At 36.4% G+C, this 12,941-nt stretch overlaps 1 protein-coding gene across 1 annotated transcript in view; it reads right to left on the minus strand.

Annotated features, from left to right (window-relative positions):
* The window catches only part of LOC103907945 (protein furry homolog), a 187,804-nt gene that overhangs the window by 27,014 nt on the left and 147,849 nt on the right, over positions 1 to 12,941 (minus strand). Inside the window, exons 47-52 of the mRNA XM_019474859.1 lie at positions 10,762 to 10,902; positions 9,840 to 10,019; positions 8,555 to 8,716; positions 7,637 to 7,711; positions 6,422 to 6,592; positions 467 to 667 (exon numbers count right to left, since the gene is read on the minus strand). Coding sequence (XP_019330404.1) covers positions 467 to 667; positions 6,422 to 6,592; positions 7,637 to 7,711; positions 8,555 to 8,716; positions 9,840 to 10,019; positions 10,762 to 10,902 — 930 coding nt within the window. The remainder of the gene's footprint in view (positions 1 to 466; positions 668 to 6,421; positions 6,593 to 7,636; positions 7,712 to 8,554; positions 8,717 to 9,839; positions 10,020 to 10,761; positions 10,903 to 12,941) is intronic.

Here is a 12,941-nt window from a genome sequence, read left to right on the forward strand (position 1 = left end):
CAGACATTGTCTTAAAGGGCAGTGACGGTAGCTCTCTTAGTTTGTACGTACAGACATATTATAACCCTTTCAATGTTTCTATCGTAAAAATTGTATGCAAACATCCCAGAAGTGAACAGTGAAAAACCTGACACAGTTTACCAAACTGGAGTCTTGTCCTATTACTTTAAGTATTAGATACATCAGAAAGATTTACTATTGGCCATTTGTGCAAAATTGTCACATAGTAATTTGTGGAAAAAAGTGCAAATAATCATATCTGATGCTTCCTGTGTTTCAAACTTTGCATTAAAATTCCTGTTTACATTTGCAAATAAGGGAAAATCAAGCAGCGACAAAACAGCGCATTGAGTGCCACCCCCCAATTTCAGCTGATTAGATTGTACCTGGCCGAGAGGAAACTAAAAGCCCAGCTTATTTAAAAACAAAACCCTATCTATTCTTAAATTGCAAGTTTGCAGCTTACTAGGTCTGAGTTCTCCAAGATTTGGCTGGTGGTCATGTCCTCCTCCTCCGATGACTCATCAGAGTCCTCATGGTTCATTTTGTTCAGGCTGGGCGTGCTCCCCGAGAGCTGGCTCTCTTCCAGCAGCTGCATGTCACACTTGTCCAGGCTATCCAGGGACCGTCTGCGTACTCCCCAGTTGAAATTGTCCATGCTCTCACCCTGAAATCAGATATAGGATCAGCTTCCTTGATTTGAAACTCACCATATACAAACCACCAATCATTAGATCAAAGTTAGCTCAAGAAATATTTTTATGTAAAAATATAATACAAACTTAATATAAACATTATTTTGTTAAGCAATAATTTAACAGGAGCATTTATAATTTTCCAGCGCTTCACCTGGAGATATGAGCAGAAGCATGGAAATGACAGTTAAATGAAGATTCATTCTTTTCAGTATTAGATGTTTTTCATGCATTTGCCGATTTAAGAATTTGTTTTTCTAAGTCCACATATACACACACCTCAATACCAGTAGAGCAATGACAGGCAAAAGAAAAGTTTGGAAGCAATTTTAAAGGATTTTTCCATGATGTTTAAAAATATTAGGAGCACAGTTCATAGCAATGGTTCAATTGCGAAACATATGTTAAAGATTTTAGACTCTTTGCATTATATACATAACCATAATGATGAGTAGATTTGAATGAACCCTTCATTTACACACAAAATGTAATAGCTAAAGCAGCACACCTTTTAAAACTTTTATTCTACGCCCATATTGCTTATTTTTCTAACTTGAATTTATTTGAATTAATTGAAACTACACTTTGAGAATAACCTGATTAGCATTGCCTGGGATTTCACGTTTTGAAAAGGTCAAATGGACCAAACATTGTATATGGACTTTCAGTTGTGATCCCACACGCAGTTAGGTAAAGCCGAGTGCATTAAGCAAATTGCATAACTATTTGTTAGGCTGGTGAACTGATACAAAGATCACTTAATTTCTTTCATGTAGAAAAATGACAATTACTTTTCCACCATTTTCCCATTTGTTTACTTTATGTATTTTCCAGCGGACTGTATCCCTTTTCCCTAAATGCGCTAATTCTCTTGCTCCCTTCTTCAAGCCTAGCCAGGTTCCTCTCTGTCAAATGCGGGAGCGTGTCCACAGCTGCTCCTGTCATGCACCCGCAGAGGCCAAAGGGGCCTTACACAGCACGAAAGGTCTACACAGAAGTATTCAGCTGCAGTTTTGGTGAACTGCAGGTGAAAGCCCTCAACCTTACATCAACATGGGAAGGAAATTTATAGAGAAAAATGTTTCTTTTTAAGGTTCAGGGCTGACTGTTTAAACTAAGACTCTGTAAGATGCAACACGCTTAAACAAGCAAACCAACTGCTGAAAATTCAAGTTGACAGTGATCTTTTAAATATGAATTTGACAAAAATATAGTTCTGTCTAAAAAAATCATAAATATTATTATCAAATCACTGATTGTAAGTATCTCCTGGGCTTATGCAGATTAAAATTATGTGCAATCATAGAGAAAGAGGTCTCAGTTCAGTAAGGTCCCTTAAGCAGATTTGTGATTTTAAACACTTGAGTAATCCCCATTCAGGACTACTCAGACATTTACTGAATGGGGACCAAACTACATAGAGTGCAATTAATTCAATTGCAATCTTACCTCCTTAACAATCAACAAATTTGCACAAATAGATCTTATTTTGCATCATTGCCCTTTAATGCAATGGACTTTGGAATATGATTAGAAAGAGGGAAAGTTCAGTTTCATGACACTAAGCTCACCGTTCATGAACAAGTATGAGGAAGAAAGAAAAAAAATATTTTTTAGGAAAAAGACAATCCAGAAATGCAAGAACTGTAATCCACAAGAACATGTAGAACTAAGGAATGCACTATATGCAAGAGCAAATGAACATGAAATTGCTATGAAGCCCAACACATTATTGGAAGAACACTGTGTTTTCATCCTGGGACTGGGATCATATGGTAGTTTTGTGCGGGAAGAGAACAGAACACATCTAAGAGTTACGAAATTAGGTCTCTTTAAATCATTAAAATGACTGTTTGGTTCCCAGCTATTTATTTTAACAAATTCTTTGGCTGTCCATCCTCCCCCACAAAGGCTGGAGGACACATGCAGCAATGAGACATCCTCCAGAAACATATCAGTTACTGAACTAACAAATGACAAAATGACATAAATAAGCAAGCAAGCAAAGATGACCGTCATCACACCCTGATCCTCATGATGCCTAGTGCAGCTATCAGTAAACTTTGCAGTGCATGTCTATGGGAATATTTCTTGTTGCAGTTTTATTCTGCAATGTGTTAAAGAAGGAAGCCAGCAAAAAGAAGAGAAATGAAAAGGGACACTTCTAGGTCATGCAGTTAGAAGGGGGAGTGAATTAGAAGTGAGGAAAAAGGGTAAGAGAGATGAAATACAGTATAACCCAAACACCCATAGTATTTGAGTTAGCGTAAGCTTGCTACAGGGGCACCCAGAATCATACTGAATTTAAACAAGAAGTCAACACATGTCTACAAAGATGGAGTTGTTGTTTTTATAGCCTGTTAAGCAATCTTTCTTTCACAGTTAACAAGCAGGAGGGAAGATGTAGTTGAGAGGCTGTTCATTTTTATGTACAGCGGGAGCAAAGCTTATCTCCTATCTGAAAAGCCATCAGTAACAAACATCAGTTCAAAAGAAAACAGTCACATATTATAAATGTGTCTGGCCAGCAGTGAGCAGGTACCACATAGGACTTCCCACAATCACCACCCCCTGGTAAAGAAGCGGACGTGCCATTGCAGCCACTTTAAACATTACGACAACCCAAGGGAAAGGAGAGACACAGAAAGGGCAGTAAAAAGGGAAGTAACCCTATGTGGGGGAGAGCAGCGTAGCTCCTCCATAAAGCCGGTAAGAATAATGCAAAACTTCTTTCACACAAGTTTTTACCTTACTGTATTGACAAAGTATGCAAAGTTAATGGAGTCACACAAATACTGTAGGGTATAGGCAAGAGTGTTGTGGAACTGCATAGTAAGGCACTATCTCCATATGTTTGTACTTTTTAGAACACAGGCATTTTGAGACAAAGATTTTTTTGGGGTTGTGTTTGCATAATAACTGATGTACAAACTGTTGGAAACAAATATGCAAAATACTGTTGTTGCTGATTTTTGTATCATTTGTACAACTCATTACAATTCTCTATTACAAACTCATTTCAGTTCTCTTTATACATTGATAAACTGCAAGTTTAGGTCCCAAACTGGCAACCGCTGATGCGCCTTTTCAGTTTTCTTCACAGGGTAATGAGTCCCTCAAAGTTGGTATGCGTATACAGCTGAATTAAATTAAGCTGTATGAATTAATTAATTTATTCAATTAAATTCAGGCTGGTAGGCAATGATGTAAACTTTATGAAGAGGTCTCAGGTATCAGCTTTAGCAAGATGCTAACAGGAGCCTATATACCACAACTGAAAAGCTGGAAATTATATCTAATTTGCCCATGGAAACAAATGGCCCAAACTTTACTATATTATATATGATGAAGTTGTTCTTTTGTTTCTACGTATTATTTATGCACAAAGATACTAAAAGGAGAAATGGCTCAGTTTGAAAAAATGCTGATACTAGAATTAAGATATTTTAAGATTTGTGAAGACTGTTCAACATGTCAAAAACAAACTTAAAATGAAGCAGAATTTTTGAAGACCTCAAAAATATTTCTAATACAAGACAAAAAATGAAGCACCTGTCAGAAGTACAAGCAGACGCACACCCACCCACCCAATCTGAGTTCAAGTAGCATTCTTACCTGAAGTTCCTGGGTAGCAGATATAACAGATAGAAAAACAAATAGAAAGAATCTATGTAAAATTACTGTATTAAAGACATCACACACAACATCATAGACAAACATTTGCCTACAATTGTAACTAATATTATCACAGAAACTTCAACTCTTCAGCCTTTTAAGTTTGAAAATAACCATTATTTGCTTTCACATCTTTATGAAATTTCAAACAAGTATATCTTGTGGTATGAGGATGATACAAGCATCACTGGCCTATTTAAATAATAAGGTTTTTTTGGAAAGACTATTTGTGCTCTTGCTAGCTGAAGTTTTCTAACACTGTTTTATTCATGTTTATGAATATATCAAATTCAGACGTACAGTATACAGTTTCAACTCAGTCATTAGAGATGTAGCCTCTTACACCAGGTTTGAATTTGGCTAAAGTATCTATTTATTTAAAACAGCAGTAAGTCAGTCTGGACTAAACCTTGGAATGCAAGGTCTCAGATCCATGGCAATTTAAAAACTGTATATATCTATATCTATCTATCTATAAACGTATAAAACAAATCTTTGCAGGGTCACAGTCCATGAAGGTAAACTCATTTTGATAGGAATTGTTCTGCACAATTATATATAATCAGTATATGGTTTTAACTGGTGAAGAGAAAGAAGAAATTCTTGAATTTCACTGGACAAAAAATTATCATGTGGTATTTAGTAAAAATTGCAGTCCGTAAGCCCTTGTAATATCTTGAAAGCATTTAAGAAACAGAAATGATTGCAGCCAATATACTTTTTGACAAACAACCTGGCATTGCTGTTTTATCATTGTTTGGAACATTAAAGTTCCTTCATAATATTTGGCTAATGTATTTTCAACCATTGATGCCAACTGGTTGTTTTTTGGGTTTTTTTTAGCAAAGTCATGGGCAGCTGTGAGTCAAAATTACTATATATTGATATAGAGATTCCTGACTTGGGAAATAAGGACTCTGCGACATCTCTTTCTATTCCTTCATCCTTTCTCTTCATTGGAAAAAAAATTAAAGTTCAGATGTACATGGATTCACACCTGAAGGGTCTGTTTACCTTAAATTTCTCTTCATTGGAAAAATATTAAAGTTCACAGATACACGAGTTCACACCTGAAGGGTCTGTTTACCTTAAAATTATTTTACTACTGTAATTCAACTGGGGAGAAAACTGATTATTTCTTCTTGTACACATGTTCTTCTCAGGGCTAAGAGCGATGCCTGAGAGAATTCATGTTAAAATTGAGTGCAGATTATGACAAGACAATTTATTCAACTGTTAGGTTTGCTGAATATTTGCACCTTAAGTACATCAAAAAAGCTAACAATTTCTGAACTTTTAAATAGCAACAAAATTGTTAGTCTTGTTTGGCAATGAATATTCATTTTTGGCCCTTCCTACCCAAATAGAAAGAAATACTCTAAGTCTGATATAAGCAAGGTTAAAGGGTGTAGCCCCTCAAAATTCAGCAGTTCTTCAACTTTTTCCCTTCAGCAGTTTCACCTCAAGGTGAGCTGACAGGCTTCACCTGTCAAGACTTGATCTGGGCCCTCAGGGTTCTGTTTAGCTCCTGCACGAAATGATGAAATCATGGACACCTAAGCAGAGTGAAAGGTACATCTCTCTAAGCATTAGTGACTTCATCAGCAGTTGCAGGAGTAACAACAGCCCTAAGGCCTGAATTCGTGTTTGGAGGGTTACTCATGAACCAACAGATTTGGAACAATTTCGTTTTATGGGTTTTTAATCAGCAAATATATTTTTGTTAACAATTTAGACCTTTAAAAATTGTATTTAAAGTAAATTCACTTAAAAGTAAATTCACTGAAAAGGTACTAGAACAGAGGCTTTATCTTCCAGTAACAGTTTTGTAGTGTTTCCTAAAGCAGATTCAGAAAGGAAGGGTGTGGTAGCCTCTTACTGTTATGCTACTGAAACGAACACTAAGTGAATGTTATAAATAATCTGAACTCACAACTAAGTTTATAGTTATACAGTTAAAGTTTTACGTTACCAGAAAAAGTATAGTGTTTAGTAGGAAGAATATGAAACTGTTTTAATAAAAAAGCTGTTTCAGAGAAAATATACTGTACCTCCCCATCTTCCAGCTCAACATCTAGGAAATCAAAGTCCCTAAAGACTCTGAATTGTTGTTCACTGTTTGAATCATCCATGTTCTCCTGCTCCCTTGTTCCGTCTTCTGAAGACACCAAGCTCGTCTGGTGCTCAATCAGATCCAAATCACCACAGGAAGAAAAAATTACCTACAATTCAAAGGATTTCTCTTGTAACAAACTGTCCCCTCTGGTTGTTTCTTCCTAAAAGCTGTAATTGGTTATTCAGAAGACTGTATTTCCAGTACACACCTAATTCCTTTACTGAGTATTTTTAGAACACTCTTTATTATTTATGTTGGACAGGTGCCTTCAGATTAAACTTGTACAAAGAAACAACTTCATACTGCAGGAACACGTCCAAGAATATTACAGCTACCTCCTAATGGCTGCAGATTGATGTTGCCTGATGTTTGTACACATTTATAGGAACAAAATTCAGAGAACTTAGCAAAGAAAATACTGTCAAGGGGATGAGATAGTAAGTTCATAAAAGAAAACTCTAGTTAAAAATGATGTTCAAAAATATGTAAAGATTAGAAAACACAACAAGCTACAATTTTTCCTTTCCTACCAAAAATAATTATATCTGCAATTTAGTTGCGAAAATTAAACGGTCCCCGTTTTGCAGAAATGAAGGACCTGTTCACCATAATTTAAGTGACATACAACATATTCAAAAACATTCAGAAATTTTCCTTTCTCTGTAGAAAATATTTAATAACTATTTTAAGAGCTTCCTACCCTGGATGATCTATTGCCCATTTCCTGGCACCAGGTAATATTAATTTTTAAAGAGTAACATCAGAACTACTATCTAATGCAAAAATCAGACACCCCCCCCAGTTTTATTTCTGTAATTTAATTTTTTACTTTATAAAGGCTCTAGATTGGTAATACCAGAGGTCATTACTCTCTACCCACTGAGATGGCATAAGTAAAACCTATAGCATCACAGATGTCTCACAGAAAAACCATATGTAGCTCTGTAAGTAAATCATCTTTAAGTGAGAGGGCCATTCACTCACTGGTCTATATGCTGAGAAATGTGGCATGGGCCAGAACAAATGACAATGATAGTAATGTGACATGATGCTATGCAAATCAGATCAGCAACTCTGGGAAACAAAGTTCTTCACTTTTAAAGTTTAGGACACAATGAAACAAAGAAATGGTCAATACAAGGCTACTTACTGAAGGGTTTTTACTCAGCCCAACTTCCTGACCACATAGAGAAAGGACATGCACCAGCTTTTCCTTTGTCCTTTTCTAGAAAACAAGACATTTCTCCAGTGAGCATTTTTTTAACCACCCGTTCTCCCAGTGGCTAGAAACATACATTAACAATTTTTAATTAGGAGGACCCAACCATAGAATTAGTCATTAAGTGCTCAAAGGGTTGCTTTCAGAGCAACTATGCATATGAGGAAACATAAAAATAGCTGTTAATGATTTTGCTGTTCATTATTTTTAAATTAGCCTATTAATTCCACTGAGCATAATAAGGAAGCATTGAATTGTGTGCATCGCTTCAAAAGAACAGTTCAGAAGCTTAAAATTAAGCACATGCATAAATAGAATTGGGCTTGAGTCACTGCTATATAATCTGCCATATTAAAAAAAACAACAATAAATGCATTTATTCTGCATGGTTTTATTTTAACTGGCAGATAACCAAAATCAATACGGTAATCAAACATCACTTTTAGGAAAATTGTTCCAAGGAATTCTTTTTACCTGATTTCCCATGAAAACAACACTTAGAAAGTTGCACATGCTGTCTATCTGCTCTCCTTGCTAATATCTCAACTCACCTGTCATTCTTAGCTAAATCTGACCTAGAGTTAGAGGTCTTAAAGAGATGCATTTCCTACAGGTTGAAAGAAAACCACTGGCTGGAGAGAAGAGAGACATAACTCAGTCCGTTTCTAAGTCCAAGAAAGACATTCAGCACACACAGTCAGTCAGATGCTGTGCTGCCACTGCCCCAGCCAGACAGGAACACTGCGTAGGGGTCAGAGGGCACAAGCATTTAAGAACTTAGTGTGCGTTAATTTAGCTGCTCCGAGTGCAACTTGTTAATGAATAGTGGGCTACTTTAAAGGAGTTTACCTGAGAATACTGGGGTCTCTTCCAGCTCACAGGAACAAGGACATTGGAGTTAGATCCTGATGAAGTTGAAGAAGTGCTTCGGGTGACAGCCATTGCCCTGGGTTTACCATCTCGTCCAGAAGAACTTTGCAGCTCATCATACCGTCTCCCAATAATCGGAGTCTGAAATAGAGAGTAATTATTCACTAGTACTATGCTCCAGGATGAACTTATAATGGGACATATTACTTCAGCTGCAGGAAAAGATTACTCTGAAGATCATATACAGGGGTAAAACAAAGAGTGCACCAAATTTCATGTCACTCAGTATGTATATTATTTCCCACTGTGAACGTCTCAGTAACTATTGCCATACCTAGTAGCTAGTGCTTATGCTCATGAATAGGTAATACTCAAAGCAACTGTCAAACTAGTTTCTAACATAAGAAGCAGCAAAAAACTCAGAAAGCTGATGAAATTTATTTCAAATCCACATTTCTTGCACATGGTTTTTAACAGGTTTTTCCTACAAGTGCTGAGCACTCTGGCCCTGTTCCAACACACAGCAAAATGTTTTCTTGGATTGACGATAGGATGCTCAGCATTTTCTAGAACTATACCTACATGAAACAACAAGAAGAAACTCTTTATCTTGTACAAATAGTACAAGATGCCTTTTTATATTCATATTTCCTTTTAACCCAAAGTCTCACTATTATTTATATGATAAAGTCTATAAAGCTGCAAAGTCATGCAGGTTCAAAACTATAGAGTTGCCCATTAAAGTCAATAGGACCATTCAGTTCTATAAGATTAAAAGGTGTACAGGGTTTGCAGGATAAAGAGTGCTGTAAAAGAATTCAGTCAGATGTCAGAAAGTACTCCCTTAAAGGACATACTTCTATGTTTAACAGTTACAGAGAACGCTGGCATCCAAATATAAAAGGCTTGGAGGGGGATTTTATACATATAGTACACTAAATATAAAACTTGGAGGGGGATTTTATACATATAGTACACTTATATATTACAGTTGGCATAACTGCAACATAGCTTTTCCACCAGATAATTTTAAACACAACTAATAATTCCTTCCTCCCAAAAATCTAATGAAAATCCAGAAAAAGCCCTCCAGCATCGGTCATTAAATATGTCACTGTGGATCGAGGAGAATTTAAGAGACTTTCAGTTTTGTAATTTTCCTGTCTTTCCCAGTTTTTCAGCTTTCTTAAGGAGCTACAACACATGTTTTAGGATTATCAAATGACAGAAGTAAGGTTTCAAGTAGCAGAATCACAAATAGTACCTCTGAAATATCAAAATGAAACTCTAAAGTCTTTCCTGGTAGCTCCTTGGAGGCACTGTTCCACACTCGATGTATTTCCATTTTTGAAAGATCGCTGTGTTGATAGGATGGTAAAACTAAACTGGCAGAACGAGAAACTACCAACTTCAGGATATTCAAGGCTTCTCTCCAGTGGATGCTCTAAAAATAGGTATATTTAATCAGCAAATGGAAAGAAAGATTCACACACATTCAAGATTATTTACATTTTACAGTGATATTTTTTGCCACATAATAAAAACGTGGAACTGGAATATTACTATTCTTTCTCTCTCTTGGCCACTGACAAGGTACGTACTTGCAGAATAATTTCAACAGCAGAGACCAAGACTTGCCTAAGGTGTATGTTAGGGAACTGGCCTGCAACCTGGGAGACCCGAGTGCAAGTCCAATTTGGCAAAGGATTTAAAATCTCCTACCTGAATACCTTAATCAGTATGAATAAACATAAGGGCCATTACAGAATTCCCATTTAACAGACAAGCTGACTTGACACAGGCTCTTTACAGCTGTGAATTCCTAGTAGAAACATGTATTTTGCACTTGCCAAGAATTAGGTGCAGAAGTCTCTGAAGGGAAGTGCTTATGCCCCATCTCCCTCATGCTAATAATTAAAAAGAGTGGTCAGTCAGGCTCTGCCTGGTATTAAGCTTGCTCCCGATGTAGCGTAGCTGCAGCGTAACCCTTCCCACACAGTGAACGCACAGCTGGGCATCTGGGGATGTGCAGTCTGTTAGGCATCAGGATGTTTATAAACTAGATACCACACTGGACAGTTGCAGTCCTCCCTGCTAATCTAGTCTTAAATTCTTATAAAGAAAATCAACTTACAATAATAAATACTGCTAAGTTCCTATGTTAATATAAAGAACATGGTATTTACCTGTACATATTTTTCAATGGTTTTTAGCACTTCCATGTTAAACTGTTTCACAGGAATAGCTGACAGGTCCATATAACTAAGAAGACTGTAGATCATCTGTAAGAGGGACTGTTGCATACTGGGAAGGCCCTTTTCTAATAGCTGTTAAAAAAAAAAGTGAAAATAACTAAATTTTGAGACATTTCTTCCTATGGAAAAAGCTACTAGTTTCATGAATACCATTTGTACTGTTAATTTCTCTTCACTCACTTATTTTGCAATGCCATTTTACAATAATTTTACAAGTGATGATGATACAAGTGCGAAATAAAAAAGAGCTTTAAGTTGGGTGCCAAATGCTAGCCTGTTTTGATAATGAAACATACATTTTATATATGCCTGCCCTAACTTATCCAGAAAACACATACTCAGTTGAGTAAACTAGCAGGTAAAATTTACACTGTAATTGGGGAAGCACATCCAATAAAAACAAGGGAGCATCATTTTGTTTCTACCTTTGCTGAAAGTCAGTGAGAAAAAAGAAAACATGCTGAAGAAACAAAACTACTACTATTCAGACATCAATATGTATTTATCCAAACATACTTCACTGCCAGTGCTCACTGGCTGTAACTGCCAAGGAAACATTTTCTGTTAAGGAGGAGATGGAGTCCCTGGGCTCTCTTACTGTAGAGGCTAATACAAAAAATGGCTTGATCTAAATCCTGGAATTTTGGAACACCTGAGTGTAGATCCTGGAATACCACAATGAACCTTGGAAATGTGACTGTGCTCATATATACACATGACTAATTCAGGAGGCGTACAGACAGATGTGCTATGTTTGCACATGTGTGTGAAATACCTCAGCTGAAAATTTCTGGGAAGGTAGCACGTTCTTTCATTGGCGACAGGTCCTGCCCCACCCCACAAATTTCAGAGGTAATCAAATGTTATTGCTGGAGGTTACCAGAGGCTCAAGATTAGACTCTATCCTTCCATTCAGGCTGACAAAAACGTTCTTCTAACACTGGTTACTAGAGATATTAGGATCTAGAAAACAATTATTTATAAAAACTCTATGCTCCCTCATGTCTTCCATCAGAGAAAAATTTCAACTGTTATCCAAGTGGAGTCTAGTAGTTTATTAGATGCCCTCGCTGGCCTGAACAACAAGACTCCTCTTTTTATTGAATGAGAAGGCTTCATGCCAGCCAAAATGGAACGATCAGTTAGGACACACACCTTTCTCATCCTGCTAAATATCTTCTGACTTCTTTCATCAGTAAAAGTGAGTAGTTATTAGTGATTCATAAAATAAAGTAGGCAAATTCCATTAACAGCACAATAGATGGAACTCACTATGCTTTATTCCTCTACAAAAAAACAGCAAGAATTTTTAAATTAAAGGTACTACATGGCAACCTGCTTCATCCCATGGATACCTTTACTGAGAGATAAAACTTGTTTAGCAACTCTTCTTCAAAACAGGGTTATAGACCTTTTCTTGCCTTCCATTAGGATCTTGCAATGGAAGGTTTGATTCCTTCCTTGTAAATAGTTTGTATGATCCAGCACATCAGCCAGTATACCATTTCAGTGTAGGAATAAAGGATTAGAAGAAACTATCTGTATGAGAGAAAGAAATTTTTTTGTTCTGACAGAGGCTACTGCATCAGATAATCACTTTTGTGATAGGAAAAGGAATTCTTGGGAAATAATGGGAATTTTGTCTCTATTGCTGGTTAGAAAGCTGTTCTAGGAACTTTATCTCTGAAAGCTTCTAATTTCCATTCCAGTTTGTATACATTTGTTGTCAACAGAATCCTTTGACTTGAACAGCTCTTACCCCTTAAACTCTAAAACATTTGTGGACTGTGCCAGTTTTCACTTGTTCAGAGGAGTATATGTGGTGGTTGATAGTCCAAGTGTGTACTTAAATACATCATGAATTTGTAACAAGAAAGAGTATTTCAGTTTAAAAAAAGAACAGCAACTTTAAAATGCATTTAGTACAGTAAGAATTCTTTTGCTGCCAGAAGTAACAAAAATAGCAGCAAGATGGAGTTGTGGTAACACATCATTTGGATCAGTGAGTTCCAGGACAAAGAGTTTCCACTGTATTTGTAAGAAGAAATCATAACTGTTCACAGTCTTTTTTTGTGTGCTTTTTTTTTTTTTTTTTTTTTTTTTTTTTTTTT

This window comes from Aptenodytes forsteri, unplaced genomic scaffold (assembly GCF_000699145.1).
Source record: "Aptenodytes forsteri isolate BGI_AS27 unplaced genomic scaffold, ASM69914v1 Scaffold155, whole genome shotgun sequence".
NCBI classification, from domain to species: Eukaryota; Metazoa; Chordata; class Aves; order Sphenisciformes; family Spheniscidae; genus Aptenodytes; species Aptenodytes forsteri.